The sequence below is a fragment of the Octopus bimaculoides genome, chromosome 20 (assembly GCF_046866305.1).
Source record: "Octopus bimaculoides isolate indiv1 chromosome 20, ASM4686630v1, whole genome shotgun sequence".
Classification (NCBI taxonomy): domain Eukaryota; kingdom Metazoa; phylum Mollusca; class Cephalopoda; order Octopoda; family Octopodidae; genus Octopus; species Octopus bimaculoides.
The window spans coordinates 36939267-36963647 of record NC_142947.1 but is presented as its reverse complement, the minus strand read 5'-3'; the positions used below and the strand labels follow the sequence as shown (position 1 = coordinate 36963647).

General features: G+C 37.1%; 1 protein-coding gene across 2 annotated transcripts in view; it reads right to left on the bottom strand.

Annotated features, from left to right (window-relative positions):
- The window catches only part of LOC106883580 (CXXC-type zinc finger protein 1), a 34213-nt gene that overhangs the window by 2132 nt on the left and 7700 nt on the right, over nucleotides 1-24381 (bottom strand). The window contains exons 1-14 of one of the 2 annotated variants that reach the window (XM_014934640.3): nucleotides 21763-22701; nucleotides 17526-17692; nucleotides 16166-16266; nucleotides 15252-15376; nucleotides 12486-12581; nucleotides 11327-11395; nucleotides 8928-9040; nucleotides 7936-7984; nucleotides 7058-7129; nucleotides 5747-5913; nucleotides 3564-3774; nucleotides 2362-2460; nucleotides 1564-1707; nucleotides 669-821 (exon numbers count right to left, since the gene is read on the bottom strand). In XM_014934640.3, coding sequence (XP_014790126.1) covers nucleotides 669-821; nucleotides 1564-1707; nucleotides 2362-2460; nucleotides 3564-3774; nucleotides 5747-5913; nucleotides 7058-7129; nucleotides 7936-7984; nucleotides 8928-9040; nucleotides 11327-11395; nucleotides 12486-12581; nucleotides 15252-15376; nucleotides 16166-16266; nucleotides 17526-17626 — 1500 coding nt within the window. In that variant the 5' untranslated portion in view covers nucleotides 17627-17692; nucleotides 21763-22701. Of the gene's footprint in view, nucleotides 1-668; nucleotides 822-1563; nucleotides 1708-2361; nucleotides 2461-3563; nucleotides 3775-5746; nucleotides 5914-7057; nucleotides 7130-7935; nucleotides 7985-8927; nucleotides 9041-11326; nucleotides 11396-12485; nucleotides 12582-15251; nucleotides 15377-16165; nucleotides 16267-17525; nucleotides 17693-21762; nucleotides 22702-24381 lie in introns of those variants that run through there. The other variant, XM_014934639.3, reaches the window with a different exon arrangement.

The following is a 24381-nucleotide window of genomic DNA, read 5'->3' as shown; positions in this document are numbered from 1 at the left end:
GCATGGGTTGGACTGTTTGACAGGAGCTGGCCAGGCAGGAGCCTACACCAAATTTCTGTGTTTGTTTTGGCAGTTTTTATAGATGGATGCCCTTCCTAACACCAACCACCCATTAGTGTGTTTATATGTGTATATACTTCTAGCAAATTGCTGTGCTTGAGAAGACACATAAAGCTAAGTGAAATCATGATAGTTGCCAGTGCTGGTGATGTGTGAATGGCACCCGTGCCATTCACACATAAAAGTCACCCATGCTGGTGACACATAAGAAGCACATCAGTATACACTGTGGAGTGGTTGGCATTGGGAAGGGCATCCAGCAATAGAAACCAGGCCAAAACTGACTGGAGTTTGGTGCAGCTCTCTAGTTTACTAGTTCCAGTCAAACTGTCTAACCCCTACCAGCATGGAAAACAGATATTAAATGATGATGATGATGGTGGGCAGTCTCAGGTGGTTGGTATCAAAAGAGTTAATCCTTAAAATAACAAAAAGATACCAAGAGATTTTAGATTTACTAAGAGTGTGTAGATATGTTAGAAATCACTAGAGTGTACAGAAACATAACAGAATGACTCAGAGTGTGCAAACATCATAGTTATCAGTAAGGTATACGGAGATACAAGGATCTAAGAAAGCTATGCTTTTATAACTTCTGTTCAACTTACTTGACGTACTCTTTCCATGTCTATCTGTGCACGACGTAGTTTTTCCCAACAATAATGTTTGTTGCATTTGCGTTTTGGCATTCGGCAGAATTCTCCAGTTTCTTCGAAGACATTGGAGAGGAGAGGACAACCGCAGACTTCATCATTGCTGACCTGTAAAGAAAGTAACAGAAACGAGTTATGAGGTGGCTTCGGTCGAAAGACAAAATATACTCATCTTCATCATCATGATTATTCTAACGTTAGCTTCTCCATTTCTCCATGCTTGCATGGGTGGAACAGGATTTTGTTGAGGCAGATTTTCTATGGCCAGATGCCCTTTCTCATTCGAACCCTTATCTGTTCACAAGAAGAGTAATATTTCCCCATTGCCAGGCATGTTTAAGCAGAATACTGGAAACGAATGACATTCATTTACATCAAGCCCATAATGTCAAGATAAGGAGACACAAACATACACACACACACACACATATATATATATATATATACACACACACACATTATATATATATATATGTATCTATGTGTATATATGCGTGTGTGTGTGTATATATATATATATATATATATACACATATATGTATGCATATATATACACACACACACAAACACATACATATATATATATATATATATATATATATCATCATTTAATGTCTGTTTTCCATGCTGGCATGGGCTGGACAGTTTGACTGGGTTTCTTTCAATTCCCATTCATTCACAAGGCTTGACCTGAGGCTATAACAGAAGACATTTGCCCAAGGTGTCATGTAACGGGACTGGACCCAAAATCATGTGGTTGGGAAGCTCACTTCTTAATCCCACAAACCTGTCTGCAACCATAAATATAACATTTTTTTAAAATTAGTAATCAAACACAATTCTTCCTTACTTTTGGCTCCCTCGTATGTTCAGGACATAGTACTTTCAACCTTTTACAATAGGTTTTCTGTTGATGGTTGTAGGCATCACAAAACATAGAGCAACCATCAACCGGAGTCTTGTAGTAGGAACCAAATACAGTTTGAGCTTCAAACTAGAACAAAAAATAAAAACAAAAAAGAGTCATTAACTGTTTGTAAGTCATACATGAGAAATACAGTAGATTTGAAAGTAGAAAAAGTGATTTACACCTTACTTCATAGTTCATAGTTAATTTGTACTTTTTATTTTTCTTTAGAGGAAAATGGACATCTATAATAGATACACTATGAAGTAACTTGTGTCAAGCATTCAACATTTTCTGCAAGTGGCATGTTGAAGTTCATTCTTATCATTTGTTTAAATCAAATAGAGATAAAGTCATATTACTTGACTACCAGTTTAACTCTTTAGCACTCTAATTACTCTATCAAATTTAATGCTTATTTATTCATTGTTTTGAATTAAGCATGCATTATCTCGTAGCTTCAATATTCCAATGATGTAATCGTTTATATTTAGAATGACATTGTAGGGCAGGTATGAGCAGCTGAATTTGGCCAGTTTTAACATAAAACGTGTAGAATATTTGGGCCAGATATAGCTGGTTTAAATGTCAAAGAGTTAAACAATATTCTTCATTTCCTCATCTAACAAAAAAAGCTATAACAAGGTTCAATAATATATTTAGAGATAAAAAAAACAATTACAATCTTTCAGTAAAAATTACAAGAAACATGTCAAAGCATTGAAAAAAAATATGTTTTACCTTGGCAAAGCACTTTTCCATGTGTCGCAGGGCACCCTTCTGCTGGATTTCACTGCCACATGTTACACAGTACATACTCAGTTCACCTTCATCGTCATCCTACAGAGAAATTATTGACAAGTTAAAAATATAATTCTAACATTAATTAAAAAGATACTGCAGACTATTACACTAAAGTATTTTACAGAATAAAACAAGAGAGAAGTATTTTGATTTGTCCACCCCAAATTGGTGGTGTTGTTGTTTAGTCCAAGGTCAGCCAATTGTTATTTACTTGTTACTTGTTTCAGTAATTGGACTGCTGCCATGCTGGAGCACTGCCCTGAAGAGTTTAGTTAAACAAATCAACCCCACCACTTACAATTTTTTTCCCTTTTGGTGAAGTGTGTGAAATCTAGTACTTATTCTATCGGTCCTTTTTGCCAAACGGTAAAGTTACAAGGATGGAAGCAAACCAACACCAGTCATCAAGTGGTGAAGGAGGACAACACAAATATGAAGACACACATCATCATTATTATTTAACATCCATTCTTCCATGCTGACATGAGTTGAAAAGCTTGATAGGAGCTGGCAAGGCCAGGGGCTACACTAGGTTCCATAATCTGTTTTTGACTTGGTTACCTTTACCACAGGTTCCCTCCAAAGTTAGAGATCAGTACTTCTTTACACAGCTGTCCTTGCCCATACACATTACATGACCACACCAACGCAGTCATCTCTCTTGCACACCACATCTGATGCCTCTTATGCCCAACTTTTCTCTCAAGATGCTTACACTCTGTTGAACATGCACACTGACATTGCACATCCAGCGAAGCATACGGGCTTCATTTCTTTCAAGCCTACGCATGTCCTCAGCTTTCACAGCCCATGTTTCACTGCCATGTAGCATAGCTGTTAACACACAGGCACCATACAATCTGCCTTTCACTGAGGGAGAGGCCTTTGTTGCCAGCAGAAGTAGTAAGCTCTCTGAACTTTGCCCAGTCTAATCTTATTCTCACAGCTACGCTCTCAGAGCATCCACCTCCACTACTAACTTGGTTACCTAGATAACAGAAGTTATCTACTACCTCTAGCTTATCCCACTGGCAGTTGATGTAGTCTATTTTCTGTGTTTATTTTCCCTGTTAACTTTTCTTTGATATTGCTGCAATTCTTATGTATCCATAGCTTACACCAGGTAAATCATTACTTACTTCTTGATCATAGTTTATAATCGTTGTACGTTTCGCTTTGTCTATAAGTTCTTCAAGTTCTCTCAATTTTAGATCCAGATCATTCAAATGTTGCCGGCACACAAGCTGTTGGCGTCGAATGCGTTCTAATGATTTCTTATTATATTCTTCTGCTACACAAGGGTTGCTCTGCCATTGTTGAATTTTACGTGGTAACAGTTCACATAACCGGCTGAAAGAAGAATATCAACAGAAGGTGAAAAATTTTAAATAGAAGGAACATAGTACAGTACCAGACCAATTATCGAGCAAACTTGGGATCAGAAGTATCCCAGATTTCTGGATTTTCTGGAGACAGTCAAAATATATATTTAAAATATAAAATAAACCATGTAAAGTAAAGAGCTAAACTGTATTGAACAGATTCAAATTAACACACTTCTAAAGCAGGATTTATTTGACATTTATTAATTAACTTAAAATTTTTTAAATATATCATACTGTATTATGTATACAATATAATGTTTATAGGATGAAAATTAAATGAAAAATGTTGAGAACATGATTTTATTTAACAGATCATCATCATCATTTAACATCTGCTTTCCATGTTGGCATGGGTTAGACAATTTGACTGAAACTGTTAAGCTGGAGAGCTGCACCAGTTTCCAATCTGATTTGGTATGGTTTCTATGGCTGGATGTCCTTCCTAATGCCAATCAATCCAAGAGTATAATTGGTTGTTTTTTACATGCCACCAGCACAGGTACCAGTTACGTGACACCAGCATCAGCCACAACTACGATTTCACTTGACTTAGGTACAAATTAATACACTTCTAAAAGAGATAATGTTCAATTTCAATCAATCCACTTAAAAAAGGTAAAGAACAAAACTATCTTTAACACACCATATGCAAATTAATCTACTTCAAAAATAGGGTCTGTTTACTCAGTACAGGATACAGTATATTGCATGATATAGCACAGTATTCCCAGATTTCTGGAAGCCAGTTAAGCAGTCCAGTACTGGATACAAACCAAGATATTAAAGATTAGGTTTCTTTTAAAATATCTGATGTAGCTTTTAGACAACTTTCTTAGTGCACATATATTTCACACCAGAAGGGAGGTCACTGTCTTTTTACGTATTGCTTAGAGATGTAATATTTCAGTCCTCATTATCATTTCACATTCACTTTCCATGTTGGCATGGGTTAGACAATCTGACAAGATCCAATGGGTTGCAAATCTACAACTTGTTCTGACGTCTCAGTTTCATAATGGTTTCTACAGCTGAATGTTCCTTCCTAATGCCAACCACTTTACAGAGCATAGTGGGCACTTTTTTTCAAGCACCAACACTAGTGAGGTTATCCAGAAAGGCATGGGATGAAGTAAGGAGAAAGGATCTACAGACGATGGGACTCACAGAGGGGATGATAGAGGACTGAGACATCTGGCAGTTTGCTGTGCTTGAGAAAACACACCAAGCTAAGTAAAAGCATGGCTTACTGCCTTAACAACACCAGCAATGGCAATAATTCTTTCTACTGCAGGCACAAAGCTGGAATTTTGGCAGGAGGAGGTTCAGTTGATTATATTAACCCCAGTGCTTAACTGGTACTTCTTCAATCAACCGAAAAGATGAAAGGCAAAGTTGACTATGGCAGGATCTGAATTCAGAACATAAAGAACCAAAGAAAAGCTGCTAAGCATTTTGTCCACCACCCTAACAATTTTGAAGCTCACTGGCTTATATTGTTGTTGGCACTCCATCGCTTACGACGTCGAGGGTTCCAGTTGATCCAATCAATGGAACAGCCTGCTCATGAAATTAACGTGCAAGTGGCTGAGCACTCCACAGACACGTGTACCCTTAACGTAGTTATCGGGGAGATTCAGCGTGACAAAGTGTGACAAGGCTGACCCTTTGAATTACAGGCACAACAGAAACAGGAAGTAAGAGTGAGAGAAAGTTGTGGTGAAAGAGTACAGCAGGGTTCGCCACCATCCCCTGCCGGAGCCTCGTGGAGCTTTAGGTGTTTTTGCTCAATAAACACTCACAACGACCGGTCTGGGAATCGAAACCGCGATCCTAACCACTGGGCCATTGTGCTTCAACACTGGCTTATAATGGTGGTAATAAAAGTGTGTAGTACATGTCTAATATTTATTGATCACTGAAACTGCAAAAAAACCCACCTTTTAGCCATCTTCATACCACAATCTTCAGAACAGTATTTAGAGTTTTGAAGGGCATGTTGAATACAGTTAGCACCAAAACATTGACGAGGCACTTCTACTTCAGATTTCTCCACACACTGCTTATCCTCAACATCTCCATGTTTGTCTATCTTGTTTCTCGATTTCTGAAATGAAAAATCACATCCACAAATAAAGTCACAAGTTCGGTAATTAAGCCTTACTTTTTAATAATTGAGATTTTTGCAGTGGATTTGTGTCAGTGATCAGGTATCAGTTTCATCAACATCATCATCAACTTAATGTCAACTTTTCCAAGCTTGCATGGGTAGAACAGAATTTAGTGAGGCAGATTTCTATGGTCAGATGCCCTTGTTGTTGTTAATCCTCATCTGCTTCCAAGTAAGGTAATATTTCTCCATGGCCATGTAAAAGTGCCCCGTGCAGCACCATGTTAAAGCATCCAGCACACCCAGTAAAGTGGTTGGAGCTAGGAAGGGCTGTAGAAACCATGTCAAATCAGACAGGAGCCTGGTGCAGCTTGCCAGCCCTGGTCAAACCTTCCAACCCATGCCAGCATGGACAATGGACACTAAATGATGATGATGATGATGATGATGGTGGTGGTATTGGAGAGACACACACACACACCATGGGATGTTTTCAGTTTCTTATTTCTTTATTGCCCACAAGGGGCTACACACAGAGGGGACAAACAAGGACAGACAAACGGATTAAGTCGATTATATCAACCCCAGTACACAACTGGTACTTAATTTATCGACCCCGAAAGGATGAAAGGCAAAGTCGATCTCGGCGGAATTTGAACTCAGAATGTAAGAGCAGACGAAATACTGCTAAGCATTTTGCCTGGCATGCTAACGATTCTACCAGCTCGCCGCCTTTTTCAGTTTCTGCCTACCAAATCCTCCCACTAGGCTTTTGTTGGCCCAGAGCTATAGTAGAAGACACTTGCCCAAGGTGTCATGCAGTGGAAACTTCTTACTACACAGCCATATGTGCATTGAAAATTTTGACACCAAATAATAAATATTTAAGTGAAGTTCATACCTTTTGTTTTTTTTTTTAATGGCTATATATCTTCATGTCTCAGCTCAAATCATTTTCCAGGCAGGTACATTTCCAAGATCATTTAATAATTATAAGGAGGAGGAATAATTACCTTCATCATTTAGCAATTTATTGTTTAATAACCCACAGCTTGTAATGTCTTTCAGCAAGTAATACTCACGAAAGAGAGAGAGAGAGAGAGGCAAAAAGCATAAATACAATATAATAAAACAGACTTACCCTACCAGGAGGTAAAGAATGCTTCCTTGACTTTCTTGTAATATTGGTTTCCTTCAAGGATTTTCTCTTTGCCTGAAAGATATTTTTTAAAATATAAGAGTGAAATTTAGTTTGTTAAACATTTATGAAGAAAATGACTATACAGAATGCTAATAAATTACGGTTTCAATTCCAGTTATCAACATCCAATGAAAACAATTGACAGGGAGGATAAACCTACTGTTAAAGGCTTGTTTGGAAGAAGTTCAACATAATGGATGCTGAGGATAACATAGCTGAGTCAGGGGATGAAATGAAACTCTCAGTTTTGAATGATGCTTAGAAAAATAATTGGCCAGACTGTATCTGTGAGTTTACAAGTTTTCCACAAGTAGAAAGTCTACTTCAAATCGGCAGATAATGTGAGACTTGCAATTGAAACAGGGTTTGGAGAATTTATAGAAGACGATGTGCTTGTTGAGTTGCTAGTCCCATAGAGTATGTTTATCTAACGAGGACTTGATACTGTTTGAATAAGAGCAAGCTGAGAGAATACAGAAATTCCAGTCTTGTGTCACATCCTTAGCAAGCTCTTAACTCTCAATGTTAATAAAAGAGAAAGAAGAAGAGAAGGACAGAAGGCAAGAGCAGGAGAGTGAGAGAAAGAGACTGAGTTTCAAATATCTCTATAACAACACTCACTCAATGAACCAAACTACCTGGATAGACAAGCATTTCTAGAAAGCATCACTAAATGGGAGATGTAAAGGACACTTTGGGGACATTTCTCTCTCTCTCTGCCGACTACAGAAACTAACTGCGCCTTTTTTGAGGAATTGGGATTGAGAAGTGTTCATTATTTTACTAGGCTGTTGAACTTCAAAGATAGATAAACTTACCCTTCTAACTTTCTTGACCTCTGGCAGACCTTCTTGTTCTGGCAAACCTCTGAATAAATAGTATAAAAAACAGAAAATTAATATGCCAATGTTTAAATAAATCGATCAGTAATTGTTGTTTATCAAATGATTTATAAAGATTTCATACGAAAATTTTTTATTACTTTTGCAAGGTATAATGACAACATTAGCAAGGCAGAGATTACAATCAAACTAATTAACCCTAGTTTATTACCATACTCCAGAGAGTTAAGAAACAAAGCTGATCCCCCAAAGGGAATAATGGTGAAGTCAACATCATAGAGGATTAAAGACAAACTCAATCCCAGGGAGATTAAACACATAAACTCCTATAAAGATTAACAGCTTATTAAACTCCTACAAAGATTAACAGAAATTAATGGTAGGTTCAACTTCATAATTGTTAATAAGTTTGGTTTCACAGTAGTAGTAGTAGTAGTAGTAGTAGTAGTAGTAGTAGCAGTAGCAGTAGCAGTAGTAGTCGTAGTAGTAGTAGCAGCAGCAGCAGCTGCAGAAGCAATAATAATAATAATAATAATGATAATAATCCTTTCTACTATAGGCACAAAGCCTGAAAATTTTGGGGAAAGAAACTAGTCAACCCCAGTGTTTCACTGGTACTTAAGTTATCAACCCCAAATGGATGAAAGACTAAGTTAGCCTAGTACCAGGCAGTGGCTCTCATGGATTCTGATCTTAACTGACTGGAAGTGTTACCATGTCTTGGTATAAAAGATGGGATACAGCAAATATTCTGCTCAATACCAGAGATTTGCTTGTCACTTGCTTGACAATTGGAGCCTGGTGCAGCCTTCTGGCTTGCCAGTCCACAGTCAAATCGTCCAACCCATGCTAGCATAGAAAGCGGACGTTAAACGATGATGATGATGAGATTATCAATGTTGCCAACAACATAATGAGTTACAGGACAGCGCTTGACGTCGTAAGTCTGCTAAACATTTGACACATACCTCAAACCTTCCATCTGTACATCAACTGACTCTGCGGCAGACATAACAGCACGGTTATCTCTTTCTTTCTCCTCTGGTCGCAGTTTCCATTTCTGACCTGATAAGATGAGACCCTACGAAGGAGAAATAAAGAAAATATACAATTAGATATTCTTTATCTTGTACTAGTTTTAGTGGTTAGACTACAATCATGCTGGAGCATTGCTTTCAAGATTTTAGTTGAAGATTATAGACGCTAGTGTTTTGCTTGGTACCGATTTCAACTTTGGAAGAAAAGGCAAAGTCAGGGTGGATATTATTTGAACTCAGAAAGTAAAATAAATATAACCATGAGTGTGTAATTAAGAAGGTAGCTTTGCAACCACATCGTTTTGGGTCCAGCCCCACTGCTTGGTACCTTGGGCAAGTGTCTTTTAATATAGCCCTAGGCCAAGTAATGCCTTATGAGTGAATCTGATAGCGAAAAACTGTGTGGAAGCCTGTTGTGTGTGTGTGTGTGTGTGTGTGTGTATGTGTTTGTCTCCACCACAGCTTCGCCAGTTCTGGTTTCTTTACAACCCCATAACTTCACAGTTTGACAAAGGAGACCAATAGAAAAAGTACCAAACTTTAAAAAAATAATCAGTACTGGGATCAATTTGTTTAACTTAAACCTTCCAGGCAGTGCCCCAGCATGGCCACGATTCAATGACTGAAACAAGTGAAAGATAAAAGATAAAAAAGAAAGCACAAAGTATTTTATTTTACTCTGTTGATTTTTGCTATCCAACTGGTGTATATATCTATAAATACAAATATATCTGACAGGGCTTCTCTGCAGTTTCTATTAAGCAAATTTTGCTCACAAGGCTTTGGTCAACCTGAAACTACAGCAGAAGACACTTGCCCAAGGTGATGTATGGTTGGATAAAAGGTAGAACCAAATGATATTTAATTCTGAAATGAAAATTTAAATAATTACCGTATTTGCCAACATATAAGATGTACTCATGCATTTTTACAAGTATATTTTGTAGAGGAAAACAAATTTGGCATGTTTGCACATTTACTACAGTGGTTTGTAAGGGAAAAATGCATGATTCTGAGACACAAATACAATGCTGTCACATTATACTGGGATAAAGTGTGAAATCATAAATTTATCACATATAAACTATGTTATACAAGTAGTTTATTTCAATTTTATCTTCTTTCAAATCAACTGTATGGCTGTTCATATTTTGGTCAAGAGAATTGCTACTAGGATGTAAAACTCATATTTTTGGCTGTCGTGTTTCATGTTACTGTGGTCAGCCACCATGGTAGTGCACAACCACTACGGTTTTGTTGTCACCTGCTCGTTGCAGATAACAAACTGGTAGATGGAAGTTTAATATTCCTTCCATATTTCTGGGAGAATTTTCATTTACTCTTTTACTCTTTTACTTGTTTCAGTCATTTGACTGTGGCCATGCTGGAGCACCGCCTTTAGTCGAGCAAATCGACCCCAGGACTTATTCTTTGGAAGCCTAGTACTTATTCTATCGGTCTATTTTGCCGAACCGCTAAGTTACGGGGACATAAACACACCAGCATCGGTTGTCAAGACATACAAACACATACACACATACATATATATATACATATATACGACAGGCTTCTTTCAGTTTCTGTCTACCAAATCTACTCACAAGGCTTTGGTCGGCCCGAGGCTATAGTAGAAGACACTTGCCCAAGATGCCACGCAGTGGGACTGAACCCGGGACTATGTGGTTGGTAAGCAAGCTACTTACCACACAGCCACTCCTACGCCTATAATTAAAAAAAAAAATTAATTAAAAATTAATTAGATAATTAAAAAAAAAATGTTTCTTAAAAGGTAACACAGCCATTAGATAATGCAAGCCACATATCAGGTATGGGTTATGTATGCTGGAGAAGAGGGTAAAATAAGATGATATGACCTCTCTACATAACTACCGACATACTGTAAACAATTTTAGATAATTTTGTGCAAACAAACTGTGACAACTGGGCTTGTTTTCAATATGTTAATATACGCAACAATTATTGTGCCAAGCAGATTTATGTTCATCTAGCCTACAACACTCAGACTCCTGTTGTAATATGGCTGCATAAGATTTTTGGTACATTAAAAACAAAAGTGAATTTTATATACTGGCAAATACAGTTCTAGATTTTTCTTCATGACCTAAGTATTTTTTATTAGATTTTTGCTGCTCACTGCGTTAAATACATTAACACGCACTGCTGCATTTCAATTATTCTGGCTTTCTACCATTTCTGTCAATTGCCTCGTTTGATTAAAAAACAAACACTCAAGGAAAATAATTCTTATATTTAATAATGAATGATATAATAAGACAAATGTTTCTTTTATGAGTCTATTGAATACTTACAAAATTGAGGCACTGTCGAAGACGGCATTTCTGACGAATTTTGTTTGGACCACCAAATTTTTTCATGTCCTTTGCAAAATAAAAAGATTTTATGTTAAATGTGAGATGTTAATCTAAAATATAGGAAAAGAGAGTCACTGGAAAAATTGCTGCCATTGGTATGTGGATACATACATATATATATATATATCAACTTTAAATAGAGCTCAAAATTGATCCGTTGAAAATACTTTATTACAACAACAATAACAATAATAATAACAAATAAATAGACCTATGTACATTTCGATAGAACATCCAGAATGATTAATACATATCATAAAATATTATAAAATATAGGATACTCCATCTCCTCAGGGTCCCATTATTATTGCTATCATCACCGTCATTATTATTAGCAATACACATCCAATAAAAACAGAAACCATTCAAATCTAATTTTCATAGCTGACCCATGAAAATATACAAAACAGGATGAAAAAGTGATAGATGGCACACAACTTTCCATTATAATATTTTATGATATGTATTAATCATTCTGGATGTTCTATCGAAATGTACATAGGTCTATTTATTTGTTATTATTATTGTTATTGTTGTTGTAATAAAGAATTTTCAACGGATCAATTTTGAGCTCTATTTAAAGTTGATATATATTCAAAAACTCAACTGTGAGTTTTTTGCTAAGATTGTTAACAGATACTATATTTTTTACCAAATTTTTTGGTTAAAAAAAATATATATTTAACACATATATATATATATATATATATATATATATATATATATATATATATATAGATATATATAGATATATATATATATATATATATATTTATTTACACACACACACATATATATATATATATTTTCACATATATATATATAAATATAAATATATATATATAATGGGCTTCTTTCAGTTTCTACCAAATCCACTCCCAAGGCTTTGGTGAGCCTGAGGCTATCGTAGAAAACACTTGCCCAAAGTCTTACACTCTGTGTAAAAAACAGTTCGAGATGATCATGACTGAAATGTCTCTGCTCATAAGTCTGCTTGAACTGGACCAATTGAGGATAATTGTCCAGATTTGAACAACCAACTAACTTTCTCCACAGAACCAGTATTAAAGAAATAAGCAGAATAGTTTCTTTATACCTTGCAGAAATCACAACGGCTGCAATCTTCTTGTCGATGACATGATATACATTCTCCACACCGCCGAGATGACTTTTTCTTCTGTTTAGTTTTGTCCTAAAGAAAAAAAACATAAAGAAATGAAGGCCAGAAAGAAAAAGAAGGAAAAAAAATGAAGCTTCAGTAAATAAGTACCATTTTATGTCCTAGGACTCAGAACCGGTTGCCCAGATTTCATAGCATATATAACGTGACCAAGATCACAACATTCCCCTTAAATGGAGCGCTAGTCCATCACAGTGTTACTCATTTACAGCTGAGTGGACTTGAGCAACATGAAGTGAAGTGTTTTTACTCAAGAACACAACACACTGCCCAGTCCAGGACTCAAGACTCTGATCATGCAATTATGAGTACAACACTTTAATCACTCAGCCACATGCCTTTATGAAGCTTTAGCAGTAATTGTGATAATTTGAAATAGATTAATTAACTAGTCCTTTCTGCTGCCAGTACCTAAATATAAGATGAACTTATGGGAGAGCATCTATGTGGACTCTTAACCTGAGACACAGAAGGGTTTAGTAAAAAAAATAAACAACCCTAGTACCAATTTTTGAACTTGGTACTTATTCTGTCAACCTCTTTTTGCCAAACCACTAAGTTATGGGGATGTAAACAAGCCAAAACCAGTTGTCAAATGGTGATGGACTTCTTTTAATTTCCATCTACCAGATCCACCCACAAGGCCATGGTCAGCCTGGAGCTATAGTAGAAGACACATGCCCAAGGTGTCATGCAGAGGGACTGAACCTAAAACCACGAGCGTGGGAAGCAAACTCCTTACCACATAACCACACCAATTTTTCAAAAAGATTTTTGTTGAAATTAGAATATGAGTAGGACATTATGTTATTATTGAGCAGAAACCTGATCAAGGATGCACCAAAGGTCTGCTAGTTATTTTGTGCTAAGGTTATTTCTACAGATATTCTATAGAAATCAGAGTCAGCACACGTTGCTTATATAGTCACCACATACAGCAGTGTGAAGCTATTGGATATACCAATTTATATATCAAACGCATTCCTGGAGATGGTATGTAAATTATAGTATATTACAGGGGCATAATGAAATACCACATACCTACAAATCATAAATCTGCTAGATTAGTGGTTCCCAACCATTTCTTTCCCTATGGACCCCCTTTGACTCATATTTTAATCTACTGGACCCTCATAGCCATTTGATTTCTTTTATTCTTTTATTGTTTTACTTGTTTCAGTCAGTTGACTGGGGCCATGCTGGAGCACCGCCTTCAGTCAAACAAATTGACCCAGGACCTAGTACTTATTCTATCGGTATCTTTTGCCAAACTGCTAAGTTACGGGGACGTAAACACAACATCGGATGTCAAGTGATGGTGGAGAGGGGGGAGGGAGAAATACAGACACAAAAACATGTGTGTGTGTATATATATATATATATATATATATATATATATACACGACAGGCCTCTTTCAGTTTCCATCTACCCAATCCACTCACAAGGCTTTGGTCAACCCTAGGCTACAGTAGAAGACACTTGCCCAAAGTGTGATGCAGTGGGACTGAACCTAGAACCATGTGGTTGGGAAGCAAGCTTAAAAATTCCTGTTATATTTTTATAATTAGAAATTATTAGGAATTGTATTTACAAAAATTGTTAAAACATTTTGTGTATAACCAACTCATTGCATATAAATTTCAACAATGATATCTTATATGGACCCTTAAAAGCCATAAGGACCCTGATTGAGAACCACTGTGCTAGATCATCTTATTCAAGTTTTTAAAAAAAGGGTAAAGACCCCATTTGGTCATGAAGGATGCACCTAGAAAGTTCCCCTCCAAGGCACAAATCTGGGCAAAGTTGTTTACTGAAGACCAGCAGTTTCCCATGCATACCAGCCTCTCCTCTCCAAACCATTATATGTACATAGGGTAAAGACTCTCTTCAGTCATGTTGTTGTTGGCACTCCGTCGCTTACGACGTCGAGGGTTCCAATTGATCCGATCAACGGAACAGCCTGCTCGTGAAATTAACGTGCAAGTGGCTGAGCACTCCACAGACATGTGTACCCTTAACGTAGTTCTCGGGATATTCAGCGTGACACAGAGTGTGACAAGGCTGACCCTTTGAATTACAGGCACAACAGAAACAGGAAGTAAGAGTGAGAGAAAGTTGTGGTGGAAGAGTACAGCAGGGTTCGCCACCATCCCCATGCCGGAGCCTCGTGGAGCTTTTAGGTGTTTTCGGTCAATAAACACTCACAACGCTCGGTCTGGGAATCAAAACCGCGATCCTATGACCGCGAGTTCGCTGCCCTAACCACTGGGCCATTGCGCCTCCACCTTCAGTCATGTATGACCAAGGGATTGCACTTAAAAAGTTACCCTCTGAGGCACAAGTCCGGGCGAGGTTGTTAATGCATGACCAGCCCCTCCTCTCCGTGCCACCAATGTTATCCAAGGGAAAGGCAAAAGGGTCGATACAGCTTGGCACCAGTGACATTACAACTCATTTCTACATCTGAGTGAACAGAAGCAACGTGAAATAAAGTGCCTTTCTCAAGGACATAGTATAGAGTCTTGTCCAAGAATTGAACTCACTACCTCATGATTGATTGTGAGCCTGACGCTCAAACCACTGAGCCATGTGCCTTCAACAAAAATAATGTCAAATAAAAAATGATAAAAAAATATAAACAAATAATTGAACAAGAAATGAATAGAATCAATATTTACTTTGTCTTTCTTTTGTGGTATTTCCTTTTGATGTTTTTCTGTATCACTAGAATCACTTGCTTGATACTTCTTGTCTCTCATAACTTTCTTGGCTTTGTATTGTATCTCCAATGTTTTATCATTCTCTGAAATTAAGAGAAGGCAGCAAAGAAATAGCTAAGAAGTTCAACAGACACCACAGAATCTAAGGAAAGAATAAAGTAAGCCAATATACAATTGCTTGACTTGCCAGAAATAGCAACCAAATCTCCCTCAGATCACAACTAAGCAAAGAAATAGCTAAGAAGTTCAACAGACACCACAGAATCTATGGAAAGAATGAAGTAAGCCAATATTGCTTGACTTGCTAGAAATAGCAGCCAAATCTCCCTTGGATCGCATCTAACCATCTTGAAAAACAATGCATTGGATAATGTAGCCCTACACATACAAGGCTCATGAAAAGGACTGGATTCATAGGCTAGTATACCCTTGATCATAGATCATGAGGGATAGGTAAGTGGAGATACTTGTTAATATAAATTGCAAATGTAAAACAATGAGCTGGCAGACTCATTAGCATGCTGAGCAAAATGCTTAGTGGCATTTCATCCATCTTTACGTTCTGAGTTCAAATTCTGAGGCCAACTTTGCCTGTCGTCCTTTCAGAGTCAAGAAAAATAAGGGCCAGTTGAACACTGGTGTTTGATATAATCAACTTACCCCCATCCTCTAAATTGCTGGCCTTGTATCAAAATTTGAAACCAATATGAGCTGACAATATGAGCTTTGGTCTGCCCAAGGCTATAGTAGAAGATACTTGCTCAAGGTGTCACACAGTGGGAATAGATCTGAAACCATGTGGTTGTAGAACAAGTTTCTTAACTTACAGTATCTAATATGGAAAGCAATCAGATGGAATGATGACAACATACCTCTGCAAGCATCACAGAAGAATTGTTTGATCACTTTGGCTTCACTCTGTGTGACATTAATACAGTCTCCATGATACCATTCATTGCACTTATCACAGCCACTGGAATGAAAAAGATAAAAAGATAAGTATACACAGCCATTGGAGTGAAAAGACAAGTATATAAGATCAATGAGAATGTCTTTCATTACTGACAGCATCTCTGATTGTTGTAAGAGCAAGCTGTTCAGCTATATAAACAGTTATATTCTTTACATCATCTTCTGTCACCATGCCCACTATATATGGTAACTGGCAACATATACCTCTTTCAAACTGATTAAAGGATTACCATACTTGATAGTATAAAAGACATGCGGACATATTAGAGACACTCCAGTCTCAAACGCATATCCAGGAAAAAATCTTTAGTTCATTAAAGTTTATGGAAGGCCCAACTTTGCATATAGAACCTAGGGTGAAATTTTGAGGCTTTTTTTTTGGGGGGGGGGGGGGAACTGGGTTTATTTCTCTGAAGACAATGTCCTTCTACTGGGCCCATTTGCTGATCACCAGATGGTAACTATAACTCACTTTGATGTAGCTTCGATTTAGGAAAGTATTTTGGTCCAGTAATTGCATGAAATATTAGAGATTGTTATACAGAATCCATTTCAACATCGCACAAAATGTGATCAAGAAATGATTATCATTGTTGCACAAAGGAAGTGCAGAGTAAATTTCATATTAGTGACTGCTTTAGTGTAGCTCATACAGCACCAATTTGTAGAGCATCTTCAGGGTAAACGGTGAACAACTATTGAATAACCAGTGCTTAGATCTGGAATTTCATTTGTTGCTTTGCATGAGTCTAATCCAATAATGACTCTCAATTAACTGTCATCAACTGCAGGAGGTTATCAGCAAATTGAGCACCATCTCTAAGTGTGCAGAGGACCTGTAGAAGATGTAGGGTGAGGTAGTGAAATATCTTTCGATGCTGAGTCTTACGGAAGTGATGAAAAGTGATCAAGACTTTTGGCAATTTGCTGTGCTTGAGAAGACACATCAAGCTAAGTGAAAGCTGGTGACATGTAAAAAGGACTCAGTATACTCTGTGGAGTGGTTGGCGTTAAGAAGGGCATCTAGTTGTAGAAACCAAGCTAAAACAGACTGGAGCCTGACGCAGCTCTCTGGCTCATGAGTTCCAATCAAAGCATCTAACCCATGCCAGCATGAAAAACAGACACTAAATGTTAGCGTGTTAGTGTAATTAACAACCATGGAAAGAACCATTTTTCAAAACATACAAACCAAATTTATAACAAAAAAAAAAACAAAACAAATAAATACAAATACATAAAAAAAGTAAAGGTACTTACATCATGAAACGAGAACAATCAGTCGTTCTGCAAATACAATATACAGCTGGGGAATCTTCATCTTCCTCCAACTGAGAAGGGTCATCTGATGACTGATCCATTACTTTGATCAATTGATTTACCTTAGCTTGCCGTTCAGGTAGCTGAAACTGCTGGGCAATTTCCCCCTGGAAAACACAGCGTATGAAAAATAGTTTTTTTTGTTTTGTTTTTTGTTGCTTTTTTTTTTCTTCCAACGATTAATGGGTTTTTTGGGGGGGTTTTTAAAAAAAAAATATTCCATCCACAATTCCAAAGATTTATAAAATAAAAACAAAGAATCAAAGATAACCAGTTATTGTATTCTAACTTTCTGACTATTTCTATTGTGTGTGAAGGTGCATGGCTCTGCTTGCCATGAAAGATATGCAACCCAGATTATATCTACTCCGTTCCTTAACTCTTAGATTTTTATCTGCATACCTGGCAACCCTAGCTGCCTACTGTAAAATACGAAATAATTTTTCCCAGCTTATCATACTTCAATACAGGAAAAATCCACAGCCTTCTGCACCTGTAAACCACTACTGTTCCTGAAATTTGTTTTCTTTATATTTTCTACGGATTGCTTAAAACTCATTTTTATTTGTACACCTCGAGTCTTGGATCTTACATTTATATACATACATATATATATATATATATATATATATATACATATATAAATATCTATACTTATACATATATATATATAAATATAGATAGATAGATAGATAGATAGATAGATATAGATATCTATGCATCTATGTATATGTACATACATGTTTATGTGAATTTATATGTATATATATATATATATATATATAAATATCTATACTTATATATGTAGATATCTATGCATATATGTATATGTACATACATGTTTATGTGTATTGATATGTGTGTGTGTGTATATATATATATATATATATATATATATATATATATATATATATATATATACACACACACACACACACATACATATGCAAAATCCCTTACACACACATACATTTGTATGTGTAAGGGTATGTAGACAAGCACACTCACCCACACACATTGCTTTTTTGTGTCAATGTTTGCAATTCATTCTGAATGTATGAGAAAAAAAACTCTACTCTGCCTGTCAGCCATTGACCCACTTGACATATTGCCTTTAGCTTATCTTATTTTTTAATTATGCAAATTCAAACTTCTTTTATTTGTATAAGTCATTGGACGGCAGCCATGTTGGGACAACACCGTGAACGGTTTCAGTTAAAGAAATTGGCTTCAGTACTTTTTCTTTCTTTTTTGTTTTTTAAGTTTGGTACTTATTCTATCGGTCTCTTTTGCCGAACCGCTAAGTTACGGGGATGTAAACACACCAGCATCGGTTGTCAAGCGATGTTGGGGGGGGGGGGACAAACATAGACACACACACATACATACATACATATATATATATATATATATATATATATATATATATATATATATAAATTATTTAAAATTATAATACAGGGTGTCAAGAGATACCACCACGCTGAAAAAATAGCAGTCAAATCTTGACTCTAAAACCACAATAAATGTCCGCATGGACATTCGCTACTCGTGCCATGCGGACATTTATTGTGGTTTTAGAGTCAAGATTTGACCGCTATTTTTTCAGCGTGGTGGTATCTCTTGACACCCTGTATTATAATTTTAAATAATTATTACCTTTGATGGTTTTTATTCCCATGCTGACCACTTGATAGGATCAATATTTTAAATATCGATCTTATCCTTATTTATATAAATATATATATATATATATATATATATATATATATATACACACATATATACGACGGGCTTCTTTCAGTTTCTGTCTACCAAATCCACTCACAAGGCTTTGGTCGGCCCGAGGCTATAGTAGAAGATACCTGCCCAAGGTGCCACGCAGTGGGACTGAACCCAGAACCATGTGGTTGGTAAGCAAGCTACTTACCACACAGCCACTCCTACACCTATCTATCAGGCTATTTTTTTCCCACTGCTAAGGTATGGGGACATAAACAAACCAGCACCAGTTATCAAGCAATGTTGGTGCGTTTCAAACATTGATGCACACACACAGCTGTAAATAGATAACCTTGTAATGGATTGGCATACAAGGGTATGATGATGAGTCAGGAAAAATCACCTGAATGGAGGTCTTGTGAGCCACATTTTGTATTCAGCAACTGAAAAGATGAATTTAAAAAAAAATAGGTAAAGGTTACCTTCTCAAGTCATGCTAATTCATAAGGGCTGGTTTTCCAGTTTCCATGGCATATAAATTCCCCACCTGGATGGAACACCTGTCTGTTGCAGGATTATTCATTTTCGCCAGCTGAGTGAACTGGAGCAATGTCAAATGAGCACAACACATCGCCCGGTCCAGGAATTGAAACCACAATCTTACAATCATGAGTCCAACACCCTCACCACTAAGCCACATACATCCAGTGAAAGGATGTATGGTGAATTCTGGCTGGTTGGAATTGGTTGTTAAACCATGTTGAAGGCTGAATGAATGAAGTCTAAAAGACAAGTGTATGCATACTTATTTCACAAGGTGGTCCTTATGAACGACCGTATTTCAAATTTTATTTAATACCAGCTACTAAATTATTGAAAAAGATTATTACCATGGAACGTGTGAAACGTAACGAGTACAGTATAAAACTTTATACAAAAGAAGAAAATAAGATTTTACATAGAAGCAGAACAGAACTAATGTTTTCTTTATTGTAGAGCAGAATTAATGAATGGGCGGGGGGGGGGGGGAGTAAAAAGCAGGAACAAGAATGTTTGCCAGATCTTATCTACTGATGCTGAATGATAAAAGTTGTAAAAAGTTTGACAAGTTTATATATATACGCTCTTTTTCTCGTTGACATTCAGGTCAGTGAAGTGGAGAAACCTAATTGATCCAAAGTCAAGACTGCATAATTATCTTGGGCTTAGATAAAATGAGTTACTGGTTGAGACATGAAAGGTGTATGTGAAGAAGACTTATCAACGTATACATGCACAGATATGTGTGTATTCATTCACCTTTTCATTAGTTTTTGTATGTCGATAAGAATAAGGTAGTATGATCTAAAGTTGCGATTAAACAACCACAAGACATCTACTGACAAAGATGAGGGTTTTTTTTTTATATCCAACTAAGTATTTCTACTTCGTTCCCGATTCCAGATGAAAGACAAACTGACGATTTATTTATTTATTTTTACGCCGAATTATTTTCTTCATAATCACACGCGAGTGTCAATGAGATATTTTGATTTTACATGTGTAATAATACGGCCACAAAACTTTTGTAAAGAGGGGAATATAGTTGATTTAATAAACTCCTGTATTTGGACGGTACTTCAACCCTGGAGAAGAGAAAAGCTAAGTCGGGTTGACCTCGGAGGGTTACATCCATCAGCATTCAACTGGCATTTATTTTATCGATCTCCAAAGAGAAAAAGCCAAGATTGTTATCGGCGGGATTTATGTAATAATAATGGATTGTCATATTATAATATTGACATACCTATACAAGGTATTCGTAGGAAATTTCATTAAAGAGATATCAATTTTTCATTAAGTGAGGAAACAAAGTTCAAAGAGAGGTACACTTGTGTCAGTATACCGTAATATTATTAATTATTAATATTTATAATAAAGACGGCGAGTTGGCAGAGTCGTTACTTCACCAAGCAAAATGCTCAGCGGCATTTTGCCCACCTTAATGTTCTGAGTTCAAATTCCGCCGGTGTCGACTTTCAACTTTTCGAGGTCCGATAAAATAAGTACCAATTGAGCACTGAGGTCGATGTAATCGACTTACCCACTTCCTCAAAATTGCTGGCCTTGTGCCAAAATTTGAAACCAATATTAATAATAAAGGTTAACGAAGGGGAAATGACTAGTTTTCTCGAACAATTCTTACTCGGGTGGTTAGCGTATAGTGATTAAATGTGTCGAGAAGAAGAAAAAAAAGAGGAAATACGGGTCGAAAGAAATATCTCCCAAGCTTAACTCCCAAAACTACTGAAAGTGATAGTGATTATACTTTTAACGGCATGACGATAAGAGAAACTAGCCTGCAGCGATGGTGCTAGAATGATCGCAAAAACATGTATTAAAGATAAGATGTACACCACAATGTCAGTTAAAAGACAGATAGAGGTGCTCGTGTATAAAAATCAAGTTTACTTACGTTCGGTTGTCAATCCGGAAAGAAAGCTTTCTACTAATAAGAGTTGACAGTGGAGTAAATAACTAATGTCTTTTTTGAGTGAGAAGTGTGGCGTCGGTAAGGCAAACAGGAAGTAGATATTCGGGAGTGCGTCGTCGGTAAGGCAAACAGGAAGTACTTTTAGTCCCACTCTGCACATACCCCACTGCTACTACCCACCATCAACAACAAGAGAGTCCCTTTACTCGGTTGCCTGACCTGCTTGAAACAGCAGCCAAATATCTATTAAATCACAGTGGTCTACAACTTTTTATTTTGCACCACGGGCCGATGGATTATTTACATATATAATACATTGGTGTCCATAAATTTGGTAATTTGAGAAATAAGAACTCGGCAGAGTTTATTGGAAAACATAGGCAAACAAATAAGGTTTTTATTACAAAGTTCAGAACAAGTCCACCTAGGCTCCATTTGTTGCATGCAATAAATAGATACGATAAATTATGGAAGTTGTAAAAATAATTCATAGACACTTTATATATACATATAGTGCAAGCACACCCTGCATTCCAGGTACGAAGGCCCTTCACGCAGTTTCTGTCCCTAGTTTCACTCGCATGACTTGAGGTCACCTAGAGGCTAAGAGAAAAAGAGGACACTTGCCCGCAGTACCATTTAGCGAGACCAAGCAAAGGAGATCGGTGCATGCGAAACGAACGGAACTTCTTGACCATTCGGAAACACTGTCGCCGCGCAGTTAAGGAATTCACTATACAATTACGTGGCCGAGGTTCGATCCGACTGCGCTGCAGCTTGCTCAAATGCCTCTTACTATATCACCAAGTTGACAAAATATCTCGTAGAGAACCTAGAAGGTGGAAATCGTGCATATATGTGTGTGCAGCCGTGTTTTTTATGTGTCAAACACAACACCGCCGGTAAAAACCGGTGCTGGACAATTTTCGTTACAAGTCTAGCAACTATCGAAGTTGTATTCGTTGATATCCGCAACATTTTTTTTCGGCAGTTTACGGAAAATTTTATTTATTTATTACATATTTTTGTTTTCGGCAATATCTTTTATGTGTGTATGTTTAGTAATCACCAGCACTTGAAAGACGTTGCCGTAAACAAGAATATGTAATAAATAAATAATTTTCCTGTAAACTGTCGAGGAAATCAGCTGGTACATCTTTTGACAGTGGTCATACCAAAAGATTACCCTAGAGCAGTGGTTCCGAAAGTGGGCGGTACTGACTCCCGGGGGCGGTGGAAAGTTCCAAGGGGACATTGAAGAAAAGTGGGGCGATAATGGGGTAGCGATTCATGTAAAAACAACAAAATAATGGGTTCATTAGGTTAAGTTTATATTTGTGAAATACAGTTGCTTTGAATTTGCTTCGGAAAGAGGTCTATGTTTGTGATGGTTAGTCGGGGTGGGGGCGCTAGGAATGTGGCCTGGGTGTCAAGTGGGTGGCAACCCGAAAAAGTTTGGGAACCACTGCCCTAGAGTAAAAAGCTCTGGAAGGCAGTGCTTCACTATGGCCACAGTCTAAAGCCTGAAACCAGTAAAATAAAGGATGAGTGTACATCGCATCATTGTAAACAGAGAGAGCGTTGTATATTTAAGTGTCATGTTATTTTCTAGGTAATGTTTTCAAGTCATCCTACGAGCCCGGCTTATAATAAATAAAAAGACTTAGATCCTATCCTTTGTTTTAATCAATTCTATCTTCACTAAGCCAGAACTGGCGTCACGATGTAGCTAGAGTGTGTGGGCCACCACAGCATAAAAACATCCCCATAAAAAAGCGTGACCCAGTGATGTAGCTAGAGTATGTGGCACCACTGAAGAAGTCGTCCTCCTTTGTGTTGTTGCTGCTCACTTGGTCAGACTGCTGCCTCATGGCCTCCTCAACCTTACCCTCCATGCTTCTCCTCACCTTGGTGTTGTCATACTTATCCAACCAGATGAGACGAAACCTGAGGTGGAAGGCAGCAGCCAGCTGGCATTGCCCTTCCTCCAGGTTTTGAGTTTGCTGCCTACTGGGCCATCACAGCCTTTACTGTTTGTTGCATACCGGGCCACCACGTTAGCACGCCGGGTGAAATGCTTAGCGGTATTTCGTCTGCCATTACGTTCTGAGTTCAAATTCCGCCGAGGTCTACTTTGCCTTTCGTCCTTTCGGGGTTAATAAATTAAGTACCAGTTACGCACTGGGGTTGATGTAATCGACTTAATCCCTTTGTCCTTGTTTGTCCCCTCTGTTTAGCCCCTTGTAGGCAATAAAGAAATAAGAAACTGAAAGACCATTGTGTATATATATGTGTGTCTGTGTTTACCACCACTCCCTCACTTGACAACCATTGTTGGTGTGTTTATGTCCCTGTACCTTAGCAGTTCAGCAAAAGAGATTGATATAATAAGTACTAGGCTTACAAAGAATAAGTCCTGGGGCCAATTTCTTCAACTAAAAACCCATTAAGGTGATGTTCCAGCATGGCTGCAGTCCAGTCAAATGACTGAAACAAGTAAAATAATAAAAGAACATATATATATGTGTGTATATGTATATATATATATATATATATATATATATATATATATATATATATATATAATTAGAAATATTGCAT